Below are 27,407 nucleotides of genomic sequence, written 5' to 3'. Positions count from 1 at the left end.
CACGTCAAAGGTTGGCTGTGGCTGAAAGCTGCAATTAAAATGGCATGAAGCAGATCATAAATGAATTAGATCCTGCTTACAGCAGGAATTACATTTGGCCACTTTGTCACCGCCTCGCCTTCGACCACCACGTTTAGTTTAGAGAGGCTGACTTGAGGCCACGCCGGCCGCCGCCCAGTCGCCGGACCAACACGATTAGGTGATTTAAAGCCGGCGGGACGGCGAGTTCCGAGTGGGGGGGGGGGCCAGGAGGGCGATGCTCGCCGGTAGCCACGGCGAAGCACTTCTCCCAGCACTCAGTAAGACTAATGACCTCCCGGTGGAGCGCAGGAGACGCTCCTCTAAAATCACACTTTCCACCGACTGTTTGGCCTTTCGCTTCCGTCCTAAGTACGTTTGTCATCGCAGAAATCATAGATGGAGGAGGAGTATGAATCATGACTGTCTGCCAATCAAATGGCTCATATAACGACAACAAGACTACTATTTCTTCATTCTACAGATGGAAGAACGTGCACAAACCCTAAACACACATGGCGGATAGTCAAATGCTGAATCATCAGAAAAACATTAACTTTCAACGATTAAACTTGACGGTTATAAACCAACCAAACATCTCTTGATTAATCCCACAACGTGTGTCTTTAAAAAAAAAAAAAAAGAAATAGCCCCCAGTGCAGATGCCTCACAATAAGTAGCTCAGAATGGATTTAAACGTAAAGTGCATACCGCCCGTATGCACTTTAAAACAACTCAAGAAGGCAAGAGGCATCAGAATCTAAATATAGAGCTGATTGAGGAGAAGGAAAGGAGCCTCGGAGGCTGAACAACCCAACCGGCTGCAGCCACAATGTACCAGCGTCTCCGCGGCCTGTTGGAGCAGCAACTTAAGCTTTCCAAACAGTTTAGCTCACCGGGCTCAACGCTTCCGGCCGAGCCGAGGTGATAAAACCTCTTTGGTACAGGTACGAGAGGAGCGTCTAAATGCGAACAAGTAAGAACCATCAACAAACGGAGCAATGCAAATGTTTCTTCTCCTGGTCCTTCAAAAGTAAACATGCGACGGGGCCGGTGAGGTCACATACCAGATGACACCAAAAGGAACAAAAAGGACGCTTGCTCCTCACCTGTGTCTGTGCTCGTCATGGCCCCCCTGTCCATGTATGACCACCTGTCCAGAGGTGTGCTTCCCCTCCTTGGGCGAGTCAATATGCGGGATGAGGACGTCCTCCAAGCCCAGGTCGAAGCGCTTGTGCTTGGAATTGTCCGGGAGGAAGAAGAAGGCCCCGAAGCACAAGGTGATGAAGGCACTGAGGATGAGGAGCAGGATGAACTTCTCGGAGAGCCTCAACGTGGCCCTGTGGTGCGGGAAGGACGAGGCGCCGGGCGACAGCGTGGGTATCCTACGGCCCGACAGCGGCAGGAGAGCCGGCGTCGTCATGTTTTGACCGGTGGCTTGAACTTTGACCGGTGGGGTGGGGGGGGGGGGGGGGGTCACAAAAGTGCTACAGGTGTCGTTGTAGCGGCATGCACGAGCTGTTCGGCTTTATTATCTCATCCCAGCGTCGAGAAGTTCAGAAACCGGAAGGGGCCGAGGTCCCTCAGTGGAGGAGTGGAAAACGGTCATGACGGTTCTGGGAAGAAGAAAGGGAATTACAGGCAAAGAGTTACAATTAAGTCACAGAAAGACCCCATGAAGCACACATGCCTCCGCTTGTGTTTGTCCCTTCATTCTATACCATTTTCCCAGTTAGTCTTTGCACGTCTTCCTCTCGCCGAACACTTCGACAGGCGACATTATGATCAAATGCATGCTGACAAACCCAGAGCAGGTCACATATCAAAGGGCCCGCGGGAGTATTAGTCACATGCTTTGGTGATTTTAATCACATGCCATGTCAAGAGTAAATACCTCAGACTCTCCCTCTCACACACACACACACACACACACCTATAAAACAGGTAATCCTTTAGCCTGATACAGAAAATGACAACCATATTCTGCAGAGGCTTAAGGCATCAAGGGGCTCTGTGCACATCTCTGAAAGCATCGCCGCCGAACAACTGCGCACTCCGACGTACCTGCAGCCACAATGGAGCCACGGCGGAGCGCCCCCCCCCCCCCTTTTATAACATCGCAGTGCCGCACCGCGCCGCTTTGGAACCACGCACGGATCGTGATGCGTTAAAAGAAAGAAGAAACCCACAGAGATGAAGCGCGAACCGCACAGAATCCTCATCGCGTCCGCCGGCTGTCGACTAGAATGACAATTCGCGGCTGCGTGCAGAGCAGCGCGACGTGCACGCCAAATAAAGCGCACGCACGCAACGTTGTCTTGTGCAGGATTTGCATTTAAACTCTGATCCGTATGGCAAAGATACATGCACCTTTATTTACCCCCCCCCGGACTGCATATGCAGAAAGGGTGCTAATGTGGATGGATGGAAAGGAAGCGAATAGACCCTTTAAAAACTCGTATTAACGCCCGGGCGGTCCAGCCAGTTAATGACAACATGAACGATATTTATTTTCCATCTGGTAGTTTTCCATCTTGTTTGTGTGGAGGCTCGACGTCCCGGCGTCTCCACGCAGAATACCAAGTTCATCCTCACAGTGGCAGCCTGTGTGAGGTGATTAGCCCGTTCCAAAGGCTACGCGGCTAACGAGCGGCTAACTTCCACAGCTAACGTCGGCTAGGCTAGCAGTAAAAATAAAAAAAACAGCGGAAAATAAAATAAACCGACAAAGAGGAGAGAGGAAGAAATGCAAATTTACAAAAATAACTAAGCACTCCGACGTACGTGTTTTGGCTCGCTGACACTTTAGCTGACCGGCGGGTGGTTAAACGGAGTTGAATTGTAACGTTATGTATAAATAATGTGCTAGCTATCTAGCTAGGCTGGCGACGCTAGCTATGCTAGGTAGCTAGCTGTTGCTACCAACTGACAAGGGGCGGTCTCTGGCGCGGAGCGCCGCCGTGCTGCATCACCACCTTTTTCTCATCTGCTCGGCCGAAAAAAAACCCAAACCCGGTCAGGGCTCCCGATCCTCCCCGCTGGAAGATGTCGCGGGCGCGGGCGTCCTCATGTCCACGGGGTGTCCGAGCGCCGTCGGTCAACGCGCTGCAATCCGGTGGTGGTGAAGCCGTTTCGCCGCCTCGCTCAGAGCCACATCGCGCTACAGCTCCGGCGGACGTTGAAGCGGAGGAGGAGGAGGAGGAGGAGGGGTGGTGGTGGAGGAGGAGGAGGAGGAAGAGAAGGAGGAGGAGGGGTGGAGGCTGTTGATGACTGGCCGCTCCGAGGGACTGCAGCGACGGACTGGCCGACCGCTGCTGCGAGATCCAGCATCTACTACCCGGCCTTGCGCGAGTTAGGGACCGTCTGACAATTTAGTTTGGGGGGGAAAACAACGCTGTTTATTATTATTATTTATCTATAATAAAGCAACGTTATAAAGGGCACAGACCCACCTGCCGTGGGATGAGATGACCTTCTCCCTTAATTAGTGATATAATACATTACAGTGGAAGGCAGCTGTAAGATACATCATTTCACTTAATTAGCTCAAATTAGTGTCCGTTCCCTGATATCCATTACATTACAGGTCATTTAGCAGACGCTTTTATCCAAAGCGACTTACATTACATTTTAAACCCATGGCTTTTTCACATTTTTGCCCGGGGAGCAATTAGGGGTTAGGTGTCTTGCTCAGGGACACTTCGACATGGAACATGGGGCAGCCTGGAATCGAACCAACAACCTGGTGCTTCACAGCACACCTTCTCTAACCCCTGCGCCACGACGACCCACGATATCCACATCCTTTAATACAGTAAGAAATAGCCCACTGCACATTAGTAATACGCAGTTTTGAACCTCTTACTCAGGTAGAAGTATGTAAAATGAAAACCATTTCTGACTACTCACTTGTGGGTAATCAGTAAAATGTATATATGTGTTGTAATTGTAATAACCATTCATTGAATAAATCAAGCATAGCAATTATTTGCATTGGGTATTTGTCTGCTGTTTATTTTCCATTACTCAATATAATGTACTTTTTGGTTTCAAACAATTCTATAAATATATTTTCTTTCAACCAACAGAGCCATACCTCGATTATGAAGCCGAATAGAAGAATAAAGTGCCGTGAGAAGAAAATACTCAGGTAATGTACTCAAGCAGGCTGAAGTACTCCGCTTGTCTGAGCGACAATCCTGTGATGAGGCACAACCTGTTCTGTGCAACAATAAAACAGCCCCGCATTAATGAAAGAGGCCTTTGTTGCCCTCACATGGCTAACAAGCACAACATCTCGCACACTTTAAGAGATTTTTATGGAACAACTGAGCACAAAATGATTTCTGGTACTTTCCTCAATCCTCTGAGCTCTAAAGATGACCTCCTTAAGTCACACAGAGAGTAATGAAGAGACTTTGGAAAGTCAACTCTTCCAAGTCCAAAATGTGAGGAAAAGATTGTGCTGCATGTTGTCTATGTTGTGCACTTGGTTGGCTGCCTCCAATCACTATTCAGCCACATAGTAATCACACACGACGGGGGGGTTGAGTCCATGTGGTGCCACGTTTCCACCCGTCCCGCTCGGCGGTTGAATGAGGTCTTCTGTGTCTGTTGAGGATCTTTGTCGATGGTGAGCGATATGCCCGATGACGTCATTGTGTCATGATGCGTTTGCAGGACTCACCAGTCTGTGTTGCAACTGGGCTTAGAACGAGTTACCAGACTACAATGAAAAGATACTATCACATCGCATTCTGAGAAATGATCCAGGGTTTTCAAAGCTTTAACCCTGCTAAAGGACTAAAGGGGGAAACATCTCAACCTCTGCTACTTCGTCCACGATGATTATTTAATTTTTTTACTTTTCGATTTACCTTTAATTAGAATAGTGTCCTCAACCCTGGACCAATTTTGACAAAAAGTTGTCGCCTTTAGTCACTTTAGACACAAGACACATGGGGGAAAATATCCCAGGTGGAAAAAACCCAAGTTACCCTTTTAGCTTTATGACAAAGACACACAATGAGGAAAGCAGATGCACACACGGCAGCCTTACAGAGCAGCTGACCTTCGGATGCATAGATATAATCCTCAAGCTACAAAAGAACAACAACCGGACAAATATCTGGATTCAAAAGAGCATTGAGCTGACGTCTTCGTGGTGTTGTGGCAGCTACAGGTGCAGCACTGTCCTCCATCAACTGCAGTGGCTCAATCATACATCAGCGTCTGGATGTGTGCACGGGGCTCTTTCCATGCTTTCGCCGCTGACAGCGAGCGCTCCGTCTTCTCTCGGTAGAGACGCCGCTGGGTCCCGAGACAGGTGTCACTTTGCTTTGAGCAGCGTTTCTTCATCCCTCGTGTTCTCTCCTCTGCGCCCCCCCCCCTCCATCCCCCCGATAAAAAAGCTTGCTCTGCTTTCCGCCGCAAGTGAGGGGTGTCATTTGTCAGCAACCTCGGCGGTGACACTTCCTGCCGCTGCCCGGATATCTGGCCTGACTTGAGGTGAGGGCCACAAACATGGCTGAACCACGGACCCCTCACAGACGTGGACAAAAGGTTGGAGAAGAGCACCGTCAGCCCGAACCCCAAAGTGAGCTCTTCTCTCCGACAGGGAATCCATCTCTGCACAAAGTTCAACCATAAAACGTCCCAGTTTTTCGTTGTTCATTTTTGCTGAGTGTGCGAGAGTCCATCAGCTGGCCCTTGAGCTGCCACCGGCCGCCAGCACGAGTGATTTACAGGACGCCCCCTCCCCCACCCCCCACCCGGTGAGTGAATTAGCAGCGGTGCGACGCGGGATCGCAATCAATGCGAGGAATCGTCTCCACGAGCCCCCCGCCCTCCCCCGCCGCCGCTCGGGGGTCACGCCTGCGTGGACGCAACAAAGAGCTGAGCAGACACAAAAAGACTGACAGCTTCCAGGGTGATCGTGTTCTTCCTGGGGGAGGATTGTTGTGGGGTCACGAGGCGCCGTATTGGGGAACGTCCACCAGAAGCTGCCTGTCCAAACGGTGCTCCGTGACAGGGGGACCCGGGGGGGGACCCGGGGGCCACCACGGTCAAAAGGCCTGCGACCCTTGTGGACGGGCGCCATCTGTGTGTGTCATTTTCTAACAAAACACCTTAAATGCTGAAAGGCGCTGACGTGGAGTGGCTCTGCGATCACACGCCTCGCCGAAATAAAAAAGGAGATGAATGTGAAAAGCGGCAAAGTGCTTCATTAACCGAGGGGCAAAACAGGCTCTTTTCACAGCAGTTTGCCCGTCTGTGTCTGGCGTTCCCACGCCGCCTGCTCGTGTTGCATCATCGGGTTCTTCCGGTTGCTGCTTCTCTGCCCCGAGCCGCTGTGATCGACGACGTCCTCCGGCTCGGGCCAGAGTCGTGTTGGAAAACGATACGCGTCCGGGCGGAGGGCGATGTCACCTTTCCCAACGTGTTACAGAAGAGGAGCCAGCGTGCGATGCGCTCATCACTATCCGTCAGAGCTGCATGGCCTCACCGGCTGCTAATGGCGCCAGGACAAGTGACACTCCGCCTCTTTCACCACGGGGACTTTCTGCTCACTTTTGCAGAGGCGGATTTAAGTGAATCCTGAGTTTACTTTGCGTCCCCTTAAATGTTCATCATCTCACAGAGTGCGGTCGTTGATGCGGGTGTGAATGAAGAGTCCAGGTTCTCCTGCAGCAAACAGATGTTGTGTCCACACGTGGCTCCTGTGGTTCACACGTCTCATCCTGCTGCTGATCTCGGATTCCATGTTGAATGACTAACAGGCTCGTGTCTTCTGTCTTCACTACCTCAGCAGATCACATGTGAGGGTCCATGAGGAGTTAAAAAGTCTCTGTTCTGAAGTCTGGTCCGAAATATTTTAATTTCAACACATTTCTGTATATAGACGCCATGTAACTGCGCGACAAGATTCCCGAAAGAAATGCTGTTTTTTCATATATACACATATACATACATATATATATACATATATATACGTATATATATGTATATACGTGTATACATATATACATATATATATATATATATATATGTACATATAATAGAACTTCCAGGAGAAAGATATTAAAGATTAACGCTGAGTAAAAAGGTACTTTCTAATTCTTATTAAACTTTAACATAGCAAATCAAGATTTTTAGGGACAAACATATGAAGAACTTCATGAATCACATCAGGCATCTTTCATGCAAAACATTTTTTTTAGCTCCACAAATCAAAAATATATGAATATTTCACATGTATAAAAATACTTGGTGAGATTCACTAAAGAAATCAGACTGACGTCCTTGTTGTTTCCTTGTATGAACTTTGTTAGCTTTACTCTGAGGCTCTTTTGCCTTTGAAGCCTCTGGGCTTCGGCTCGGTCTCGTATCTCTCACACGTGATCTTCTAACCGGCTTTGAGTCTCCTCCGCTCTGACATCCGAAAGCTGCTGGAAGCTTCTCGTGGAGGTCGAGCGCTTCAGCTTCAGCCGCGCCACGAAAACAGCGTTTCTACTTCATTTAGTCTCACTTCTTTATGTTTGACGGCTTTTAAAGTCTACTTAAAATAGGGTGAAAACTGCCAAACACTAAAGACATCAGCTTCTTCTAAACGGAGGTGGCCATTTGTTTTATCCGATAACATTCAGTTGTGTGACTGAGAACATAAGAATATAAATTCTTTACCACATAAACATAACGAGATTTGTCGTAGCTTGTGTTCTATCGATACACAATCCTCCGTACATTTACGACTCCACACTGAGCATAAAAGAACCAACGTCCAGATCAAACCTCATCAACAGTGAAGACAAATAACAATAAGTGTTCTTTGTGCAGCCCGTCCTCCACAGAGCATCTCCTCTCACTTCATGCAGACGTAATCTTTTCTTTTTAAACAGTCAACGTTCTTCATCCTGAGCGCCTGCGAAATTCAAAGACAGCGGCGGCTCTTCGTCGGCTTTTACCATCTCCAGTGAGCTGGTTACGCTCCAGTTAGAGGCCAGTAAGTATGTTACTGTGCCGCCTGTGGCCTCTGTGTCTGTACTCCGGTTACACAGAGAACAGCGACGACCTGCACGGCGCACAAACACACTCTGCAGGCTCGTTCCCACCACGCGGACACCGTTTGTTAAAGATCCCAGGATGTCCTCGTCCAGAATCAAATAGATCCCAGGATGTCTCCCTACAGAATCACATAGATCCCAGGATGTCCTCGTCCAGAATCAAATAGATCCCAGGATGTCTCCCTACAGAATCACATAGATCCCAGGATGTCCTCGTCCAGAATCAAATAGATCCCAGGATGTCCTCCTACAGAATCACATAGATCCCAGGATGTCCTCCTACAGAATCAAATAGATCCCAGGATGTCCTCCTACAGAATCAAATAGATCCCAGGATGTCCTCCTACAGAATCACATAGATCCCAGGATGTCCTCCTACAGAATCAAATAGATCCCAGGATGTCCTCCTACAGAATCACATAGATCCCAGGATGTCCTCCTACAGAATCAAATAGATCCCAGGATGTCCTCCTACAGAATCAAATAGATCCCAGGATGTCCTCGTCCAGAATCAAATAGATCCCAGGATGTCCTCCTACAGAATCAAATAGATCCCAGGATGTCCTCCTACAGAATCACATAGATCCCAGGATGTCCTCCTACAGAATCAAATATATCCCAGTATGTCCTCGTCCAGAATCAAATAGATCCCAGGATGTCCTCCTACAGAATCACATAGATCCCAGGATGTCCTCCTACAGAATCAAATAGATCCCAGTATGTCCTCGTCCAGAATCAAATAGATCCCAGGATGTCCTCCTACAGAATCACATAGATCCCAGGATGTCCTCCTACAGAATCACATAGATCCCAGGATGTCCTCACACAGAACTATCAATCAGTTTCTCCACAGGTGTCCCACAAGGTGTCCCCCTCGGCACACTGCTATTTTCTTCTTCTATATATCAGTAATCTTTCATCAGCTCGTCCAGTCGTCAACATCCAAATACATTCAGACAATTTACTCACATGGCAGCAATACCCCGCAAGCTGCAAACTAATTTAGAATATAACTCCATGGATTGTGTAACAGCGTGAACACGGTTGACAACCAAATGGGTTCAAAACAGCAGGATTGTTGTTTTTACCCCAAAACCAGCACGGTTAGTGCTGAGTGGACGTTTTTGTACCTGCTCTGTGTTGTATGTCCTCATAGTATTTGGTAAAGTAGTGTGTCTCCCCTGAATTACACCAGATATTCTTTCTTCTTGTATTACTGTTTGAGTGCTTAAAAAGATGAATGATTTATAACTTTTTCATTCTAATGTTATATTCAAGTTTTCTTTGTAACACCATCCCAAGGTGTACAGATTTAAAAGCCTCTTAGTGGGATATTTTATTAATGTGCACTGTTCCTACCAAATAAGCCAATATAATACAAAATAAATAAATAATACCACTCTTAAGTAAAACTATGGAAGTATAATCAGGAAGAGTAGTCAAAGAATAATGTAATTATATGCACAGTATCTATGTGAATTAAACACATGGGGAACAATGTCTTTACAGACATATAAATACAAATAAGAAGCTTTGCACTCATGTAAACATCCTCTGCATCGCTGCGCTGATCAGCAGCAACACAACGACAACAGGAGGCTTTTGTTACAAAACTTACTCTGCAAACCGGATCGTGTGACATTCATGAATCATTGACACTACGCTCATTTTAACAAATCAAGATGAATTATTAACTCACCACAGAGGGAATCTCCAGCAGGGGACTCTGTAGCCGTGTGTCCATATTCTCTGAGACACTTTTCCCAGAGCGCATTGCAGGTGACCTTCAAGTCTGTGTGTGTGTGTGTGCGAGTTCTTGAGGATGATGGACGTTGTTGCGGTTCAGAGATAAAGCGTCTCCCTCAGAAAGGTGCAGCTCTACCTGCATGTCCGTCATCCCTGAAGAGGGCGAGCTTCTTCTGCACTCACATTTCAACGCTTCTTTTTGAAGCATCTGCGACATGGTTAGATGAACATTCACCACCAACAGGTCGAAGGCAGAGGAGCGAAGACGTGTCACAGCTCGCTTCTTCAGCTTGAATCGACACTTTTATTTCTTCCACAAAAATCAACCTCAGCGTAAGAACATCAGATGATGCTGCAATGTGTTTTTAATGATATTTATAATGATCAAGTAGATTACATTTTGTAAACCTCAAAACAATATTTAAAAAAACCCCTCAGTTTTGCGTGAAAATATGTTGCGTCTCTTCCTGCGTCTCAGTGCCATTAAAAGCTCACAACACATCTGATGCTTTCACACAACCGCTTCATCATCTTCAGCCTGTGTGTGTGTCTGTGTGATGAAGCTGATGAAATATTGTAACTTCCTCCGCAATCGTTTTTTTTTTTTGTAGATCCCAAAGCATCAAACTTTGAAATAAAGAGATCCAACCTTGAGATGTTTCTCTCTTTTTCTCCAACGATGATGCAGAAACCACCTCTCTGCTCCGAGCAGCTTATCGAGTTATTATGAATGAAGATGATTCGCAGGAACAAGGACGGAAAGTTGGTCACGGTCACCGTTGGGGTCAAAGGGGGGGACTGAAGGAAGAGGCGAGCAGCTCTCTGCTGCCGCCCGGTGGTGCAGAGAGAGAGACGCTAGTTGGTATGAAAACAGTCCTTTTGGGGGGGAGATGCGTTCCTTTAATAAAGAAAAGCAGCAGGTGAAGTGTGTAAAAAAGTGTTTATTGACGAACGTCTGAGATGAATGTAAGTGAACTGCAGCGTCACGTCCATCTTTAATATTCTTTATTAAACTTTCCATCAGCAGCATATAACAAACATTATGTGGCTCTGCTCATGTTATATATAATCATATCAGCTATTAGTTGTGGTTTCATGTTAAATATGGCACGTTTGGTGGGATGTATCATATGGTTAATATTAAAAAGCGCCTTGCAGGAGGCGAGATAGAAACAGAAGCCATGAAGACATTAATAAAGTAATAATAATGAAAGATTGTTATAATGTCAAAGCATCTGTTCTCTTGTATAACAGTCTTCAGTGTGGATTTTTAAGAAGAATTATCTTTATATTACAGAATTACAATTGTAAAGCACTAGATCACAAAATATACTTTCCTCGGTATAAAAATGCAAAAGTAATAAAGTTCCACAACTTGCAAATTCTTCGTTACTTTCTACACTGAAGACATTAAGAACTGAGTTCAGCCCCTTTCTGAAAATGACAGCAGCTTCCAGGTGCAAAGAACGTAAGAAACATGAACACCGCTGAGAGGTGCAGAAGGCTGCAGGAGGTGCAGAAGGCTGGAGGAGCTGCAGAAGGCTGGAGGGGGTGCAGAAGGATGTAGGAGCTGCAGAAGGCTGGAGGGGGTGCAGAAGGATGCAGGAGCTGCAGAAGGATGCAGGAGGAACGAATGATCAATATCAATAAGGCCGTCACAAAGAAGTATCATCAAACTGGTGCTGGCAGAAATAACATCCAGTCAACCTGTTCCTGAGGGCCCCAGGAGAAGGTCTCGCCTCCTCGTCTCCTCAGAGCTCGACGGTCCGCAGGTGTCCTCGGGGAGAGACGGCGGCCACCACGCTGGGGGGCAAACACTCGGACCGCTCCGCCGTGCTGCCGCAGCACGACCAGTGAGGCCTCCCGGGGTGTCCCCTGTGCCCGTGACCGCAGCCTTTGAACCCCCCTGCAGAGGGACAATGACGGGACAGACAAGACGGGAGGACAGGTGTGAACAGGAGGACACGGCTTACGGGCAAATAGTTGCAGCTTCAATTATTCAAAACAGCATCAGCCTCTGAGAGGGAGTCATGAGTTCCTCCTCCACGTCTCTGTGGACACGGTGGGTTGGACGGAGAAGGAAATGATGTCTTTTATTGTAATTATGGGACAGAAGAAGCTTCTCAGGGAGAAAATAGAGCCACTTTTGTGAAAATGGCTCCGTGATGAGCCTCCCTCTCGTCCATCAGATCCGTCCTCTCCCCGTGTCCTCTTTGTCCCCGTGGGGACACTGGAGTACCTGGCATGGACCCCGCGCAGCCACAGCGAGCCTCTTTGGATCCTCCGCTGGAGCAGAAGGAGCAGCAGTGGAACGTCCCGCCGTGACGCCTCAACTTCCTCTTCACCTGCAGAGCGAAGGGGGAACCCTGCAGGACGGGACGGGACGGGGACAGTCAGCTGGTTCGCCCGTCTCTTTTACTTGTCAAATATCCCAGCAGGAAAAAGTGACATTCTAATAAATGTAAAGCAGGTAAGTAAATAAAACTGTGATGCAGAGTGAATCTGCCATTAGAAATAAAACGTATAAATAATGTTATTTTACGTTCATGTTATGATTTATTGTATTTATTATTTCTAATTTGTTTATTTACTTCCTCTGCATGCTGGGAGCTGAGCGTCGTACCTTGACGTGTTGACCTTTCACACAGACCCCCACGGCGTACGGCCCCGGCTCCCCGGCTGCGTACGAGACTCCGTAGGATCCGTCTGCGCCATCGGACACCGTCACCTCCAACGCGCTGAAAGGACGGAGAAGTCCTCAGAGACAGACGCCAGGGACCTGGATCACCTTCCAAAAGACCCCCCCCCCCCCATAGATATAGAGCTGCTGCCTGGCTCAAGGGTCTGTGTGAACTCACCAGTCCTCCTTCTCCTTGTGGACGACGCTGACCAGGACGTGCTCCCCACCGCGCTGCACCTGCTGCCCCGCCGAGTCCCTGCACACCAGGGTGAAGTGGCCCCGCTCGCCCTCCACGCCCCTCAGCAGCCCTGACACGGGGAGGGGGGGGGGGGGGAGGAGCCACAGCAGATGCTCGTTGGTGGAGCCGCCTCCACATTCCTTCAGGCCTCTCAGGAATTCTCTCACTTGGAGCAGAAGCCCTCAGGAATGTAAATGACAGTCTGCTCCAGAGACCCCTCCCCCTCCTCAACGACCCCTCCCACTCCCCGACGACCCCTCCCCCATCCCGACGAACCCTCCCCCCTCCCCGACGACCCCTCCCCTGCAGGGTGGTCTCTGGACCTGTTCTAAATAGAGAATACGTGTGTGGAGGCGGGTCTACCTTCTCCTTCCACGGAGCACCTGGCGAGGTCCACCGCCATGGAGTGGATCGCCCCGACCAGCGGGAAGCCCCCCACCTCCCCCGCCGGCTCGCCGGCCACGAAGATGACGACGGCACCGCCGTCGTCGGGGGCGATGGTAGCCGGGTGGGGGTCGTAGCCCGTCTCCGCCAGGCCGGTGAGCCTCCTCAGGGTCACTCCCTTGGCGCTGAGGACCTCCACGTCCGAGCCGCGGCTCAGCAGCCGCTCGGCGAAGTCCACGGCGCCGCCCACGTCCAGCAGCGCCTGCTGCAGCTGCGCCTGCTGCAGGTGGAGCTGGCTGCTGTCGGACGGAGTAGTAAGAGAACTTAAACAACAATGATTGAATAACAACATCAGGAAATAAAAAATAAAAAAATGAGGCGTTAATAGATAAAAACAAACAGATCAACGGTTTTATTCGTGACGATAATCCACACGGCGCCTTTTCCAACTCAGACGTGATTCGGGTTTCGGGAGCTTTTCTTTAGATGAGACAACTAGACAACTGTAGCTCCCCATACGGGTGTAGAAGGCGGGTGGTGCCGTACCGGCGTTGGACGTGGAGCTCCTCCAGGCGGTGCTGCAGAGACAGGCAGTGGTCCTCCACCACGCTGGCGTAGGCCCGCGCAAACGCCCTCACCTCATTGGCTGCCGCGTCCACGCCGGCCTGCAGAGCCTCCTGGGAGATCTCCACCTGTAGGAAAGGAAAGGTTCTATTTGGAACACGAGAACATCCTCGTTGTCATGACAGCAGGGTTTGGTTGCTGCGTTGTCCTTCTAATAACGTTGCGTCACCCAGGAGACGTGATGGGTCTTTTTGCGTGGACCCGACGTAGGCGGAGCAAACAAAAAAACGCTGCACCTTCTGCAGCGACTCCTTCAGCCGCTCCATGCGCGGTCGCAGGCGCGCCGCCACCACCTCCCGGATGCGGCCCCCGTGGAGCTCGACGGCGTCGAGGGCGCGCCGGCAGCCGTGGTCGCGGTGCAGCGCGGCGGCGCACTCCAGGCAGACGGGCAGGTCGCAGGGCGGACAGAAGAGGCGGGGCTCCTGGTCGGGGTGCAGCGAGCAGAGGACCGGGCGGCGCAGGCCGCCGCGGGACTTCAGCTCCTCCAGGCGCGGGACGGGGTGGGACGCCGTGCGCTTCTGACGCCTGCCGAGAGAACGCGGTTAAACAAAAAAAAGAGGGTCCGGTCCAACACGGCGTCTGGTGAAAAGGACCCGAGGAGATCAGGTTACGGCGAGAAAAGAGGATACGACGTGAAGATACGGAACTCACCTCTGAGCGAGAACACGAAGAAGAGCAGAACCAAGTTAGTCTGTTAGTGAAGAAACCGGCCACACGGGACACGTTAGACACACCGGTCATCATTAGTCACCATCATCTTACTGGTTATTACCAGATACACTGCGCCGGACAGTAGAAACAGAATAAAGTAGAGTGGAATGGCTGTACCTGTGCGCCTGACAGTAGAAATAGAATAAAGTAGACTGGAATGTGCCGTGCCTGTGCGCCTGACAGTAGAAATAGAATAAAGCAGAGTGGAATGGCTGTACCTGTGCGCCTGACAGTAGAAATAGAATAAAGTAGAGTGGAATGCGCCTGACAGTAGAAATAGAATAAAGTAGACTGGAATGTGCCGTGCCTGCGCGCCTGACAGTAGAAATAGAATAAAGTAGAGTGGAATGGCTGTACCTGTGCGCCTGACAGTAGAAATAGAATAAAGTAGACTGGAATGTGCCGTGCCTGTGCGCCTGACAGTAGAAATAGAATAAAGCAGAGTGGAATGGCTGTACCTGTGCGCCTGACAGTAGAAATAGAATAAAGTAGAGTGGAATGCGCCTGACAGTAGAAATAGAATAAAGTAGACTGGAATGTGCCGTGCCTGTGCGCCTGACAGTAGAAATAGAATAAAGTAGAGTGGAATGGCTGTACCTGTGCGCCTGACAGTAGAAATAGAATAAAGTAGAGTGGAATGGCTGTACCTGTGCGCCTGACAGTAGAAATAGAATAAAGTAGACTGGAATGTGCCGTGCCTGTGCGCCTGACAGTAGGAATAGAATAAAGCAGAGTGGAATGGCTGTACCTGTGTGCCTGACAGTAGAAATAGAATAAAGTAGAGTGGAATGCGCCTGACAGTAGAAATAGAATAAAGTAGACTGGAATGTGCCGTGCCTGTGCGCCTGACAGTAGAAATAGAATAAAGTAGAGTGGAATGCGCCTGACAGTAGAAATAGAATAAAGTAGAGTGGAATGCGCTGTACCTGTGCGCCTAAAAGCAGAAATACAATACAGTAGAGTGGAATGGGCAGTACCTGTGCGTGTGACAGTAGAAATAGAATAAAGTAGAGTGGAATGGGCTGTACCTGTGCGGCTGACAGTAGAAATAGAATAAAGTAGAGTGGAATGTGCCGTGCCTGTGCGCCTGACAGTAGAAATAGAATAAAGTAGAGTGGAATGGGCTGTACCTGTGCGGCTGACAGTAGAAATAGAATAAAGTAGAGTGGAATGTGCCGTGCCTGTGCGCCTGACAGTAGAAATAGAATAAAGCAGAGTGGAATGCCTGTACCTGTGCGCCTGACAGTAGAAATAGAATAAAGTAGAGTGGAATGCGCCGTACCTGTGCGCCTGACAGTAGAAATAGAATAAAGTAGAGTGGAATGCGCCTGACAGTAGAAATAGAATAAAGTAGAGTGGAATGTGCCGTGCCTGTGCGCCTGACAGTAGAAATAGAATAAAGCAGAGTGGAATGTGCTGTACCTGTGCGCCTGACAGTAGAAATAGAATAAAGCAGAGTGGAATGGCTGTACCTGTGCGCCTGGCAGTAGAAATAGAATAAAGCAGAGTGGAATGCCTGTACCTGTGCGCCTGGCAGCAGAACGCGCACAGGTTGACGCAGCAGACGTCGCAGCGGCTCTCGGCGCCTCCCTCGCCGCACAGGTCGCATCCCAGCGGGCCGTCCGTCGCCAGGGTCTCCAGGAAGACCTCGTGCAGCGCCAGGTGGTCGGTGCTCAGCCCCCCCGGTCCCGACGCGGGGAGGTCCACCTCGGAGTCGCAGTCGGGGCAGAGCACCGTGACGGTGCCGGCAGGCCGGTCCGCCTCCGCCGCCTCGCTGCGGCCGTCCTCCGGACGCTTGCGCGAGGACACCGCGAAGGGCTCGAGCCGGCCGACGCAGTCCGCGCAGAAGGTGTGCAGGCAGGGGAGGATCTTAGGGTCCCGGAAGAGGCGCGTGCACACGTTGCACACCGCCCTCGGGTTCGGCGGGGATCCGGTTTGCTGCTCCGCGTCCCCTCTCTGCTCGGGCTGAGACATGTTCCCTTTGTGGAGACTTCTGGGTCCGAGGAGGAACCGAACCAGCAGCTTTCCGCACCGACACAGTTTAACCCCGCCCAGCGCCTCGAAGCCCCCCGGGGGGAGTGCGCTGCGTTCAGGGCTCCCTGGGACATCCGAGACCCCACTCACAGCCACACCATGAGGAGGCCTCTCAATCCAAAGACCTCCGGACTCTTCTCTGGTCCGAGTGTCCCCATCTACTGGCAGGACGTGTCTTCAACATGATGGACAGGTTTAAATGTAAACATTCAACGCTCCTATTAGTATTATTAAGCTATTCTCATATTACTTTTACCTATAATAAAAAAAAACATATCTGCAACGTATTGTTAATCAATCAAATTATATATTTATTTGATTTGATTTAATTTACTGTCCGTTGTTATGAATATGTTGCCTTTTAGTTTTTAGTTTCCCCCTTTGACTTCACACACTTTGAAACAAATCCATCGACTTCAGAACAACTGATTTATTAATTTGTATTATTATATAAACAGTAGTGTAAATCATAGCGTCACTGTACACGCTTTAATTTAACACATTGTTTTAATTATTACTTCTCTGCAGTTTTTCCACATAGAATTCATGCAATTCATCCTTTTTTACAGTCGCAATAAAATGAATTCAACAAAACAAATCTAGAAACGTTGAAACACATATCTGAGAAGGTAAAAAAGAAATGTTTGGTTCAGTTAAAAACGTCTGTTCCACAACGATGCCCTCCGTAATAAGTGTGAGTGTGTGTGTGCTCAGGTGAGGTGATGAATGCAGAGGACGCTGGTCGTAATGCTCAGGTGTGTTGCTGCCTGCAGGGAGGATGCGGCGCTGAAGGTGAAGTATGTCCTCTCTGTGACCCGATCTGGACCTGCAGAACGAGAGATGTATCTAACGTCATATTATTCAAGCTTTATTCAATTATTGGTTTGGATTTGACCTTCATGACGTATTTGCAAAAACCTACATTTGCCACATGTCAGTGAAATCAAAGGAACGTTTAAACCGTTTCTGTCCCCTTTCAGAGACACTAAAGTCTGAGGAGAACAAAAAGCCTCCACGTCGCCTACCTGCTACGGTGGCCTCAGAGACGGAGATCACCAGCTCGTTTTCAATCCTGCAGCTGTAGGTGTCGCTGACGTTGACGGGCCGCAGCTCGCTGACAACGCGGAACATCCCCACGTTTTCCTCCACGGTGGTGTCCCCGCTCAGGACGCCCCCGTCCTCGTCCCGCCACGTCACGTTGGGTTTGGGGAACCACCTGGGCGCCTCAGCAACCAGGACGCCGCCGGAGATTTTAAATGTGGGGGCCGAAAAGGCTGAGAGAACAAAAGCAGAGATATTCCCTTTTTTCATGAAGCTAAATGTGGGATTCCCCGTCGGAGCTAACACGGGGGAACTGGAAAGACGAGCTGTCCTACCTGCAGTCTTCAGGTTGACCGTGAGGGTCCCCCCGCCCCCGGAGGAGCTGATGCTGCAGGTGTACTCCCCCCCGTCGCTCCGCCTCACGCCCCTCAGCAGCAGCGAGGCGTTGCCCGCTGCCAGGGCGCTGGGGAAGAGCTGGGCCCTCCCGGTGAACCGCGGGTCCTGGTCGGCCAGAGAAGGGGCTCCGTCCCGGTACCGGTAGACGGTTAGCCCCGCCTTCTCCCAGGTCACTGACACGTCTCTGAATTTGGCCTCGGGGCTCTTTGTGTCCACGTAGCAGCTGAGGAGCGCGTCGTCGCCGAGGTTGGCGACGGGCGCCATGTTGTTGCTCGTCACCTCGGACAACTGTCCTGTGGGAGCAGGACTCGGTCATCCAGCTTTCATGTGCGCGGCACGTTAATCTTGTCTCCCTCTTGGCGCAATTATGAGATTATTTAAATGGGAGATTTGGTCTATTGGTGCCATCTAGTGGTGAGATGGCAGATTGCAATCGACTAAACGATTTCTAAGCAAAACTATGGGGGAAGGATACGGTATCTTAAGGCTTCATTAGCAGCTACTCTTATTGATATTCTGTTCTTCATGATTGAATATTTGCTTTTAAAACATGAACAAAATGATTATGAAATGATATGTTTTAGAGCAGCCGTAATACTCTACAACTCTAAAGTTACTGTGTGAAGACATTAATATCTGACTGGAAACTGAACTACATTCAAATGCACATGGAACAGCACACATGAGGCTGCACACACACACACACACACACACACACACGCACACACACACACACACACACACACACACACACACACACACTTTGTGTGTTTAAGACACAGAAAGTATCTTATCTCATCAGGTCTCACGGGGAACCCGTGTGGTCTCACCTGAGAGGGACAAGGCCAAGATGAGGATGATGACTGCCCCGAATAAGACGATGAGGGTAATCATGCTGCAGAGACACACACACGCACACACACACACACACACACACACACACAGGGAAGTGTGAGGGACAGACGGGCGGCTGAGATCAACCTGCAGATCTTTCCAACACTTTGCTGTAGTAAAGTATGTATGTAAAGTGTTACGAGCAAATCTGACAGCTCTGCTCTGACAAGCAGCTCTGCAGAGAAAACTCCTATGACGGAAGATATCGTTAATATTACGTTATTATGAGATTGTCGTGTAAAGTTTAGTGGGACCACATAATAAATATGTTTGGACATTATTATTATTATAACATCTGAAATGAAGGCTGAATGTGGTTTAATAATTAACTATACGTTGTGTTTTTTAATGTGAAAAGGAACCATGTCGATATCTGTCAAAAAGGGAAGTAAGAAGTATTATATTGCCCTCTGGAATGTCACGTAGAAGTTTAATGTAAGTTAATATTCATAGCATAGCATAGCATAGCATAGTAGAATGCTTCTGAAAGCACCACCGGTCGAAGCACCACCAGCAGAGGACACACTCAAACCTGCAGAAGATGACCTGCCCGATGGTCGCCATGTCCGCCCTCATGAACAACAGCCGCTCGATCCTGTGGCTGAAGTCAAAGGTCAAGTGCCGCCATTCCTCCCGAACTCCTCCGCAGTGTCGCAGTCCGCTTCCACAGAGCGACTGCGTGCTGCTCCCCCCCAGCAGCTTCAGCCCCACGCCATGGGTAAATATTACCTTTAAGGCGTGTGCTTGTTGGTCGTAGACGTGTCATTAGCTTATTAGAAAGGTGCATGCTACTGATACACAAGATCCTTTGGCTCCAAATCAGCTGTTTGTTTCACAAAATCGCAAATAAAGAAAATACACTGTAGAAATGTACCGTTGGTGTTAAACGGGTCGGGTTGTTGTATTAACTTGAGAAGATGGTCGTGATGCACACAGTGGTGAAAGAATGACAAGTGGGTTTAACGTTACTCAAGGTGGAGTTCCTTTCAATGTGTCGCCGTGGAAACAAGCTAGCAATACCATGATAGTAATGGCTACATCAACAGTAATAACAGTAATGATCATAATAAACGTTTAGGAAATCTGAGCATTTTTCTCATCGACGGCAAAGAGAACTGAAACACGCTGCATCAGCAGGAAAAAACGTGTGAAAAGCCAATTTCCCATAAACCCGCTGCCTTGACATCTGGCTGGATGGGAAATGAATGACTCACTGACATTCATCAGTCTGAGAGTTGAGGTTGATTCACCAGGTTGAACGACCACTCAACAGTCAAACTAAACATAGTAGATGATAGAAGTTGCTGCTGCAAATAGGACGGCCTCGGCGCCAACGCATCCTGTCTTCTACATGTTAGGGCCGCTTTAATCAAAGGTGTCTAAGCGTCCCCCAACTGGAAGGCCACCGTAGACGTGACCTCATCGAGTTGTGTTCCCTGGTAGGCGCTCCAGAGGGCCCGTCTTCATATTTCATCTAAGGGCACTTTTGCAGCATCTTCTCCCCTGTATTTCACAAAAGGAGCGGCAGCGTGATCACGTCTGGTCTTGATTTCCTTAAACCTCAAAATTACAAAATGAAGAACAACGATTTCTTACCGATAATGTTCCGACCGGGAAAATCCTCCTGAGTTATTTGAGAAGTGAAAGGAGACGGCGGAGTCATTATGAAAGTGCTGCAGGGTGGCACCTCGTGGTTGACCTTGGTGTTATATAGGCCCATCGGCAGCTTCTTCAGTCGGTGGACGAGAGAGCGTCACCTGCAGACGGTCTGAGAGGTCGAAGGTTCCTCACCTGGAGCAGCCAGCATGGCCACCCACCCGTGTCACGTACCCCAACGGCTCTTGGAACTGATAACTAGTGCTGTGAGTACGCTCCTGCTGATAGTTCTCCTCTATGTCATGAAGTACATATTCGACATGGATTTCGTTTGCTCGTGCCAACTACACACGGGTATCCATCACAATGGTGTGCTGTACATGCTGATCCCTCCACTCATCCTCACCTGGGTTTCCACCACCATTGAGACTTTTCGCTCTCGGAGCAATAATTCCAGTTGGCAAAAACCTTGTCAAACCCGCTTCCATCGGCACTGGTTGAAGCTGCTGATGAGCTTCTCCATCCTGGCCGCTGTGTGGATGATCACCGTTTTGATCGATGGAGATTGGTTCTTCTGCCTGAAGACTAATCAAAACTCCTCTCAGGTGGGAATGCCCTGCAAGAAAGAGCTGAGCAAGGACGACATCCTCATCAGAGCCGCTTATAAGTCAAGATCACTGGTAAGTATCGACTGAAACCACAAACATCCTGCGCTTTGTGTACCTCTGACTTTAATCAAGCCTGCAAACGGTGTTTTTTTCTTAAATGTAAATTTAAGTGCGACCTTCCTGGATGTCTTTGAACCTGTCGAGTATTTGTGTTTTAGTTTGGAAAACCACACGGCTGATCGTACATGTTTGGACTGCAGATGGGAGGAAGCACTGCCCCTCTGTCGGGGTTACCGGGTTACAGATGTTTCTGCAGGTTATGCTGTTTTTCCTCTAGCGCCACCATGAGGTTGTCTTTTCTATTTCAATGTGCAGTTCAAAGGACCAGGAAGAGAACAAACATTTCAGTTTTAAAGACATTTAATATCAGATGCTTTAATGAATCACAACCGCTTGAGCGACGGTAAATAAACACGTTCATCACTTGATCCAGAGGTCTGGTCCTGATCCAGCTCGTTTGGCCCGGCAGGGGGCGAGCGAGTAGCCGAGGCACGCCCACTCGTTGGTCAGCTCCGTGAAGGCCGGCGTGAACTTGAGTCCGCTCCCTAGAACCGGAACAAGAGAGACACAGAGGGGGTCGGGACCAGATGTCAGGATCAGGCTCAGGGTGCAGTTCAGGGTCAAGATCAGGGTCTGGATCAGGATATGGATAAAGATCAGGATCTGGGTCTGGATCAGGATCAGGGTGTGGGTCTGGATCAGGGGGCTTGAAGTAGAGACCCCCGTACACTCACCTGTCAGCAGGCTGTAGAGGATGCAGTAGTTGAGGCCTCCATCCAGACGGCTGGAGAAACCGAGAGAAACGGACTGACTCTGGTGAAACAAATACACACATTGTTATTTTTATTAATAGCGTTCAAACATATGCGACTGTTTCCATGACTGAATTATAACTGCTGCAATGAGTAATTCACTCTACTCCACTCTAGAGACCTACGGCTTTGAAAGAGACGGACAGATTCACGTTTTTTAAGATGATGCTTTATAAGCTGATACTATATAAGATGATACTTTAATAGGCTGATACTCTATAAGCTGATACTCTATAAGATGATACTTTAATAGGCTGATACTCTATAAGCTGATACTCTATAAGCTGATACTCTATAAGATGATACTCTATAACATGATACTCTATAAGCTGATACTTTATAAGCCGATACTTTAATAGGCTGATACTCTATAAGCTGATACTTTATAACATAATACTCTATAAGCTGATACTCTATAAGATGAAGTACTCACAGACACACGGCAGCCGCTGGGCACCGTGGTGGGACTCAGCGTGAAGGTCACGTTCTCCGCCTGGAGGCCGTCAGGTGACGAGTGGTTGGCTCTGATGTTCAGGGGGCTGGCGGACACCAGCTGGAGGAAACACGCAGCGTGAATGTGACCACCGGGCATCAGTACCACACACTCACCGAGCGTCAAGGACGGCGTCTCACCATGTACCCACACTCAGCACAGCTCCCCGGGAGGCTGAAGGATTCGATCGTTCCCACCAGCCTGGAGCTGATTTGTGCACAAGGCAACGCAAAGAGCCTGCAGGAGGAAGGAGGTCGGACACATTCATTAAAACCAAAAAAAGGACGAAGAACAAAGAGCTGCTAGTTGTCAGTCATATTAAGAAATGAATATCAGGTAGCTGTATTTCTGGTGCATATACTTTCTAAATAAAGAGCAGCAATGGAGGAGATTTGATGGAGTCTGTGTAAATGTAAAAAGGAGAAGAGCCTTTAGTCTCTAAAAACCTTCACAGAGGTCCAGCGTCCACTGCAGGAAACAACAGCTGAGGTCGAGCTTTCAGTGTGACGCTCAGAAGTAAAAACACTCGCCGTTGCGTCCAAAGAAAAAGCCCTTCTGAACCAGATGAGGAACCTACCAGAGGGACCCGCAAAATCCTCGGTAGGGCACTGGGACGGGGACGGCCGACAAAGAGCCCATCAGTCCGACCACCAGAGCGGAGGCCATCAGCAGAGTCCTCATGGTTCCTTCCTCCTGGAGAGCAGCGTTGATGGGAGCTGATGAACTGGAGTCTGCAGATGACCCCCCCCGCTTTATAGGGGACGGTCACGAGGACCAGAGAGGATGCTTGAAATCGCTTTGGTCGAGGTCGTGTCTTGTGCCGATCACAGTGGCCGCTGACCTTTAGGGAGGGAGCTGCTCCCGGTGAGACTGTATCTGTGTTCCTATTAGTAAAACTCTCTGAATGTTATGAGAAAGTACATGCAAGGAATCATGGGATGCGGACGCGGACTGCTGCGCAATCCTGGAAGCGTGAAGTGTGTTTTTTAATGCTGCTCCTCCTTGTGGTTTTTGTGGTTTGAGGAGATGATGAATCTACCCTGAAGCCACTCGTTGGGTTCCATCCCAGAAAAGCAGCCAGTTGCCTCCGTTTCTACGTTTGTTTGTATTTTCTGAAGTCAAACAGTGACGGTTATTTGATGAGAGAGAAATATCTACAGAAAGTGACGAGGATGATCTGCCCCTAGAATTACAAACCCTTTGCTAAGGTCTAATATCTAACATCTGTAGATATGAGACATGAGGCCCCTTTGAAACAAACAGGGGTTTTCTCCCCTTGTCTAACGTCTCTAATCTGCAATGTCATGCTGCCGTCTGCTCACAAAGACAAACCAGTCAGCAGGAAATCAGCAAAGAGCAAAGCAAAAGGAAGAATAAGGACATTTCATGCTTTGTTGGAGGAGAGCGCGGTCATGCGCTTGGTCTTTATCTTTCTTGTAATTTACAATTGGAAACTTGTTACATTTTAAGCAGAAGACTTGAGGCGATTTCTTCGAGACTTGAACATGTCTCGTTGCCTCGTTGCATCTTAAAGGTCCTTTTTTGTGAAAAACAGGTATCATGTACCTTTCACAGTCCTGCAACTTTCACCTGGTCAAAGGTTGTCATGCTGTCAATATGCAAATCACTTTTATTTCATGTAATTTTACACTAATGATAGAATTGTTAGAAATATATTACATTTCTGCATATGAATCACAATAAATCCTACAAACTGGATTTAATAGAAAGTCCTGAAGCCTTCTTGAATGACAAGAAGTGCACCTGCTGTCTCATGCTATGTGTGAAGTGGACTGTATCATAGTAGTTATTGAGGGACATGAGCAGATGTTCATACTAGCTGGCTGCGTTGGTGAATGTGACATATTTAATGAAAACAGCTCAAGTCGCCTTTGTTGCTCTAAGAAATGTATTTCAGGATGAAGCTTTTTATTTAAATATACTTAAAAAATAAACCCATATACTAAGAACCTGATATCTGATTTACATGGCCATTATAACACCATTAAAGCCCTTTTGCCAAACCACAATCACACTTTACAGATGATATATTTCAATTATTAAGCCAGTTTCTCACAGATCCATTGCATAACTGTGTTACACGGCAGATCATTCCAGCTGTTTTGTGGGTTCGGGTCAGGTTTTATGTGAGCGCAGTCCTCCTCCACGGTTGAAACTTTTCCCCCGTTATCAGGCTGAGCGACATCGCCTTTACGGTACCAGTACCTAAGAGGAGGATAAGACATTTCACAGGAGTGTTCTCTTAAACACTAAAGTGGACAAAATAACATTCAATGAAGCTTAAAGTCTTTCCAGTAAAATAAAAATGAGGAATAACATTTTCTAACCAAGTGAGTTTAGTTATCTGTGTAGTGCACAACAAATATTAGAAGAATTATTAATAATGATAATAGGTGCAGCAATAGTTGTATATGTGTCGATCTTTAAATATTGTTGTGTGTCTTACGCTGCAGTGGAGTTCAGTAGAGTTCCATCAATCCATTTCCAGGTGCCCTCGGTGTCTTTGTCACTCAAACCAATCCAACTATGACGTTGGGTGATGTTTAAAAGGAATTTCTGTTCAGGATGAAAGGATATTTATTTTTCATTTTTAAACCTATTAAGGAAATTTACTGTGATTTATTTTAACAATCTGAATGTATTTGTAATACTAGCTCAATGTTATTTTAATGTCATTATAGTTGAAAATGACTTATCTTCTGGTCTACATCAGAATTGACAAATATAAAGAATATAGGGATGAATACTAATGTAATGAAATTATAAATGCATAACAGAATATAGAGATTAAAAACAATAAAGTGTAGCATATATATAAAAAAAAAGGAGCAGGTGTAGTAAGAGGTGGAAGATGTACTCATATCTTTACTCAAATAAAGGTAAAAGTGCTCCATTCAGAATCACATTCAAACATAATTGTGTAGAATTACCCATTAAAGCTTGTATATTTTATATATAATCAATGAAATTATATTTCATGAGCGTTTATTTGTTCATATAAAGCTGTATTTGAACATCATGCTGTATTGAAGACGACTTGATGTTCATTGAGGGCATAAATCAAGAGAAAAGTAGAGTCATTTCCTCATAGACTTCTATGGGACCAGAGGAGTCGCCCCCTGCTGGTCACTACAGAGAAGTAAAGTCATTTCCTCATAGACGTCTATGGGAGCAGAGGAGTCGCCCCCTGCTGGTCACTACAGAGAAGTAGAGTCATTTCCTCATAGACTATTATGGGACCAGAGGAGTCGCCCCCTGCTGGTCACTACAGAGAAGTAGAGTCATTTCCTCATAGACGTCTATGGGAGCAGAGGAGTCGCCCCCTGCTGGTCACTACAGAGAAGTAGAGTCATTTCCTCATAGACGTCTATGGGAGCAGAGGAGTCGCCCCCTGCTGGTCACTACAGAGAAGTAGAGTCATTTCCTCACAGACGTCTATGGGAGCAGAGGAGTCGCCCCCTGCTGGTCACTACAGAGAAGTAGAGTCATTTCCTCATAGACGTCTATGGGAGCAGAGGAGTCGCCCCCTGCTGGTCACTACAGAGAAGTAGAGTCATTTCCTCATAGACGTCAATGGGAGCAGAGGAGTCGCCCCCTGCTGGTCACTACAGAGAAGTAGAGACATTTCCTCATAGACGTCTATGGGAGCAGAGGAGTCGCCCCCTGCTGGTCACTACAGAGAAGTAGAGTCATTTCCTCATAGACGTCTATGGGAGCAGAGGAGTCGCCCCCTGCTGGTCACTACAGAGAATGCAGCTTTAAGACAAATTGGCTTTGATCTGTTGGCAATGAGCTTCTACCATCTGGGTGAAAAACTGAGCATCTAACCTTTGATATTTTCAATAAAATTATAAAAAAGTATCTGTACTTTTTAAATGAGATATGTGCAGAAAGAAAGAAATCAGAAAAGAAATCAGCATTCACAAGTGCAAATAGCCGTCCAATTAGTATACTCCCCAGCTGGAGAAAATCGTCAAACAAATGCAGGATTATGTTATTCGGAATAAACTCATCACTTGCATGCATGCATACAGACAGAATCACTCACCTCGACAGCAAAGGCTATTGCCCAGCTAACTAATGACAGGCCGATACAATAATTAAATGATCTGGACAGTCTTGCTTGACTTTAGTCCTGCATTTGATGTGATAGACCATGATATTATGATTACTATACTTAAAAGTCACATATTTAGCGTCATGGCCCTCTCTTGGATGGTCAGTTATCTTTCTGAGGGATCGCAATATGTCTTTTATAATGGCAGTTTGTCTGACTGTAGATACGTTAGGAGTGCTAAAATGGTAATGTATGCTGACGACACAACGCTGTATAGCAGTGCTTCAACAAACTAAAACTTGCGAACATTTTGAATCAAGACTTGGAGAGTGTCTGATGAAAACTATCCCCGAACATTTCTAAAACTAAAAGTATAGTTTTTGGCTCAAAGAATATGCTGAGGGAAGCCACACAGCTTCATCTGTCTATGTCAGGTTTACCAATACAACAGGTTCAGAGCACCAAACTACCGGGTGTCGTGTTGGACGAACAGTTGTGGTGCCCTTAGCACATTGACGGCATTGTCACCAAAAGGGGAAAGCGCCTAGCGATGACCAGAAAGTGCTTTGCTTAATTAACACTCTTCTGTCTGTCAGGTGTTGCTGTCACGGTGTGGTGCACTTCCTGTCTTATTCTGTAGTTTTCTGCCACTCGTGTCCCCGGGAAACTTCACTTCCTGTCTGGTCCTGTCATACCCTGTGATTGTCGGATTGTTTCCACCTGTGTCCAATCACCTGCACCTGTGTGCCAAGGACTAAAGATGTGTGCCAAGGACTAAAGATGTGTGCCAAGGACTAAAGATGAGTGCCAAGGACTAAAGATGTGAGCCAAGGACTAAAGATGTGTGCCAAGGACTAAAGATGTGTGCCAAGGACTAAAGATGTGTGCCAAGGACTAAAGATGTGTGCCAAGGACTAAAGATGAGTGCCAA

The 27,407-nt window shown here is 47.9% G+C and overlaps 5 protein-coding genes and 1 long non-coding RNA gene across 13 annotated transcripts in view; 1 reads left to right on the top strand and 5 right to left on the bottom strand.

The window, feature by feature from the left end:
- The window catches only part of man1a2 (mannosidase, alpha, class 1A, member 2), a 40,329-nt gene extending 36,976 nt beyond the window's left edge, over positions 1-3,353 (bottom strand). The window contains exons 1-2 of one of the 3 annotated variants that reach the window (XM_078090856.1): positions 2,994-3,353; positions 1,128-1,634 (exon numbers count right to left, since the gene is read on the bottom strand). In XM_078090856.1, the coding sequence (XP_077946982.1) occupies positions 1,128-1,441 (314 nt within the window). In that variant the 5' untranslated portion in view covers positions 1,442-1,634; positions 2,994-3,353. Of the gene's footprint in view, positions 1-1,127; positions 1,635-2,802 lie in introns of all 3 variants that reach the window. The other 2 variants (XM_078090857.1, XM_078090858.1) reach the window with 2 other exon arrangements.
- Positions 3,354-10,815: 7,462 nt separating this feature from the next.
- On the bottom strand, positions 10,816-16,661 carry trim45 (tripartite motif containing 45). 4 transcript variants are annotated; one of them, XM_078090840.1, is made up of 9 exons: positions 15,987-16,661; positions 13,990-14,278; positions 13,676-13,821; positions 13,109-13,428; positions 12,686-12,815; positions 12,451-12,565; positions 12,067-12,193; positions 11,535-11,733; positions 10,816-11,435 (listed from the first exon to the last, which is right to left on the bottom strand). In XM_078090840.1, the coding sequence occupies exons 1-8, from the start codon at positions 16,436-16,438 to the stop codon at positions 11,579-11,581; spliced, it is 1,734 nt and encodes a 577-aa protein (XP_077946966.1). In that variant the 5' UTR covers positions 16,439-16,661; the 3' UTR covers positions 10,816-11,435; positions 11,535-11,578. The 4 variants fall into 4 exon arrangements, with proteins under 4 accessions (XP_077946966.1, XP_077946965.1, XP_040056842.2 ...); XM_078090839.1 differs by having other exon boundaries at positions 10,816-11,733; XM_040200908.2 differs by having other exon boundaries at positions 10,816-11,733; positions 13,109-13,425; positions 15,987-16,584.
- LOC120833624 (uncharacterized) lies at positions 16,566-19,109 on the top strand. Its single transcript, XR_005714364.2, has 3 exons — positions 16,566-16,699; positions 17,213-17,290; positions 17,479-19,109. It is a non-coding gene; the product is annotated as an uncharacterized LOC120833624 (long non-coding RNA).
- On the bottom strand, positions 16,914-19,550 carry vtcn1 (V-set domain containing T cell activation inhibitor 1). The gene is made up of 5 exons (XM_040200915.2): positions 19,362-19,550; positions 18,766-18,830; positions 17,875-18,228; positions 17,524-17,772; positions 16,914-17,324 (listed from the first exon to the last, which is right to left on the bottom strand). Exons 1-5 carry the CDS (start codon positions 19,403-19,405, stop codon positions 17,209-17,211), a joined length of 828 nt encoding a protein of 275 aa, XP_040056849.2. The 5' UTR covers positions 19,406-19,550; the 3' UTR covers positions 16,914-17,208.
- Positions 19,551-21,435: 1,885 nt separating this feature from the next.
- Positions 21,436-23,312, bottom strand: LOC144388799 (uncharacterized). Its single transcript, XM_078090855.1, has 5 exons — positions 22,976-23,312; positions 22,539-22,635; positions 22,339-22,458; positions 21,828-21,906; positions 21,436-21,638 (listed from the first exon to the last, which is right to left on the bottom strand). Exons 1-5 carry the CDS (start codon positions 23,077-23,079, stop codon positions 21,514-21,516), a joined length of 525 nt encoding a protein of 174 aa, XP_077946981.1. The 5' UTR covers positions 23,080-23,312; the 3' UTR covers positions 21,436-21,513.
- Positions 23,313-23,788: 476 nt separating this feature from the next.
- LOC120833615 (C-type lectin domain family 4 member E) overlaps positions 23,789-27,407 on the bottom strand; it is a 31,197-nt gene continuing 27,578 nt past the window's right edge. For all 3 annotated transcript variants that reach the window (XM_078090846.1, XM_078090845.1, XM_078090848.1), the window contains 2 exons: positions 24,866-24,975; positions 23,789-24,624 (listed from right to left, as the gene is read on the bottom strand). In XM_078090846.1, the coding sequence (XP_077946972.1) occupies positions 24,459-24,624; positions 24,866-24,975 (276 nt within the window). In that variant the 3' untranslated portion in view covers positions 23,789-24,458. The remainder of the gene's footprint in view (positions 24,625-24,865; positions 24,976-27,407) is intronic.

Source organism: Gasterosteus aculeatus, chromosome 16 (genome assembly GCF_964276395.1).
Source record: "Gasterosteus aculeatus chromosome 16, fGasAcu3.hap1.1, whole genome shotgun sequence".
In the NCBI taxonomy this organism is placed as follows: Eukaryota; Metazoa; Chordata; class Actinopteri; order Perciformes; family Gasterosteidae; genus Gasterosteus; species Gasterosteus aculeatus.
The sequence above is the reverse complement of the archived record's forward strand: the minus strand, read 5'-3'. Positions and strand labels throughout refer to the sequence as shown.

Coding starts and splice junctions, on each gene's coding strand:
- trim45 (XM_078090839.1), bottom strand. CDS start 16,438: ATGTCTCAGCCCGAGCAGAGAGGGGACGCGGAGCAGCAAACCGGATCC. Junction 14,279..15,986: donor TTCTGCTGCCAGGCGCACAG/GTACAGGCATTC, acceptor TTCTCTCGGCAG/GCGTCAGAAGCGCACGGCGT. Junction 11,734..12,066: donor CTGCGCGGGGTCCATGCCAG/GTACTCCAGTGT, acceptor GTCCCTCTGCAG/GGGGGTTCAAAGGCTGCGGT.
- vtcn1 (XM_040200915.2), bottom strand. CDS start 19,405: ATGAGGGCGGACATGGCGACCATCGGGCAGGTCATCTTCTGCAG. Junction 18,229..18,765: donor CTTGGCCTTGTCCCTCTCAG/GTGAGACCACAC, acceptor CTGCTCCCACAG/GACAGTTGTCCGAGGTGACG. Junction 17,773..17,874: donor GGTCAACCTGAAGACTGCAG/GTAGGACAGCTC, acceptor TTGTTCTCTCAG/CCTTTTCGGCCCCCACATTT.
- LOC144388799 (XM_078090855.1), bottom strand. CDS start 23,079: ATGAGGACTCTGCTGATGGCCTCCGCTCTGGTGGTCGGACTGATGGGC. Junction 22,636..22,975: donor GGATTTTGCGGGTCCCTCTG/GTAGGTTCCTCA, acceptor TTCCTCCTGCAG/GCTCTTTGCGTTGCCTTGTG. Junction 22,459..22,538: donor GTGCTGAGTGTGGGTACATG/GTGAGACGCCGT, acceptor TGTTTCCTCCAG/CTGGTGTCCGCCAGCCCCCT.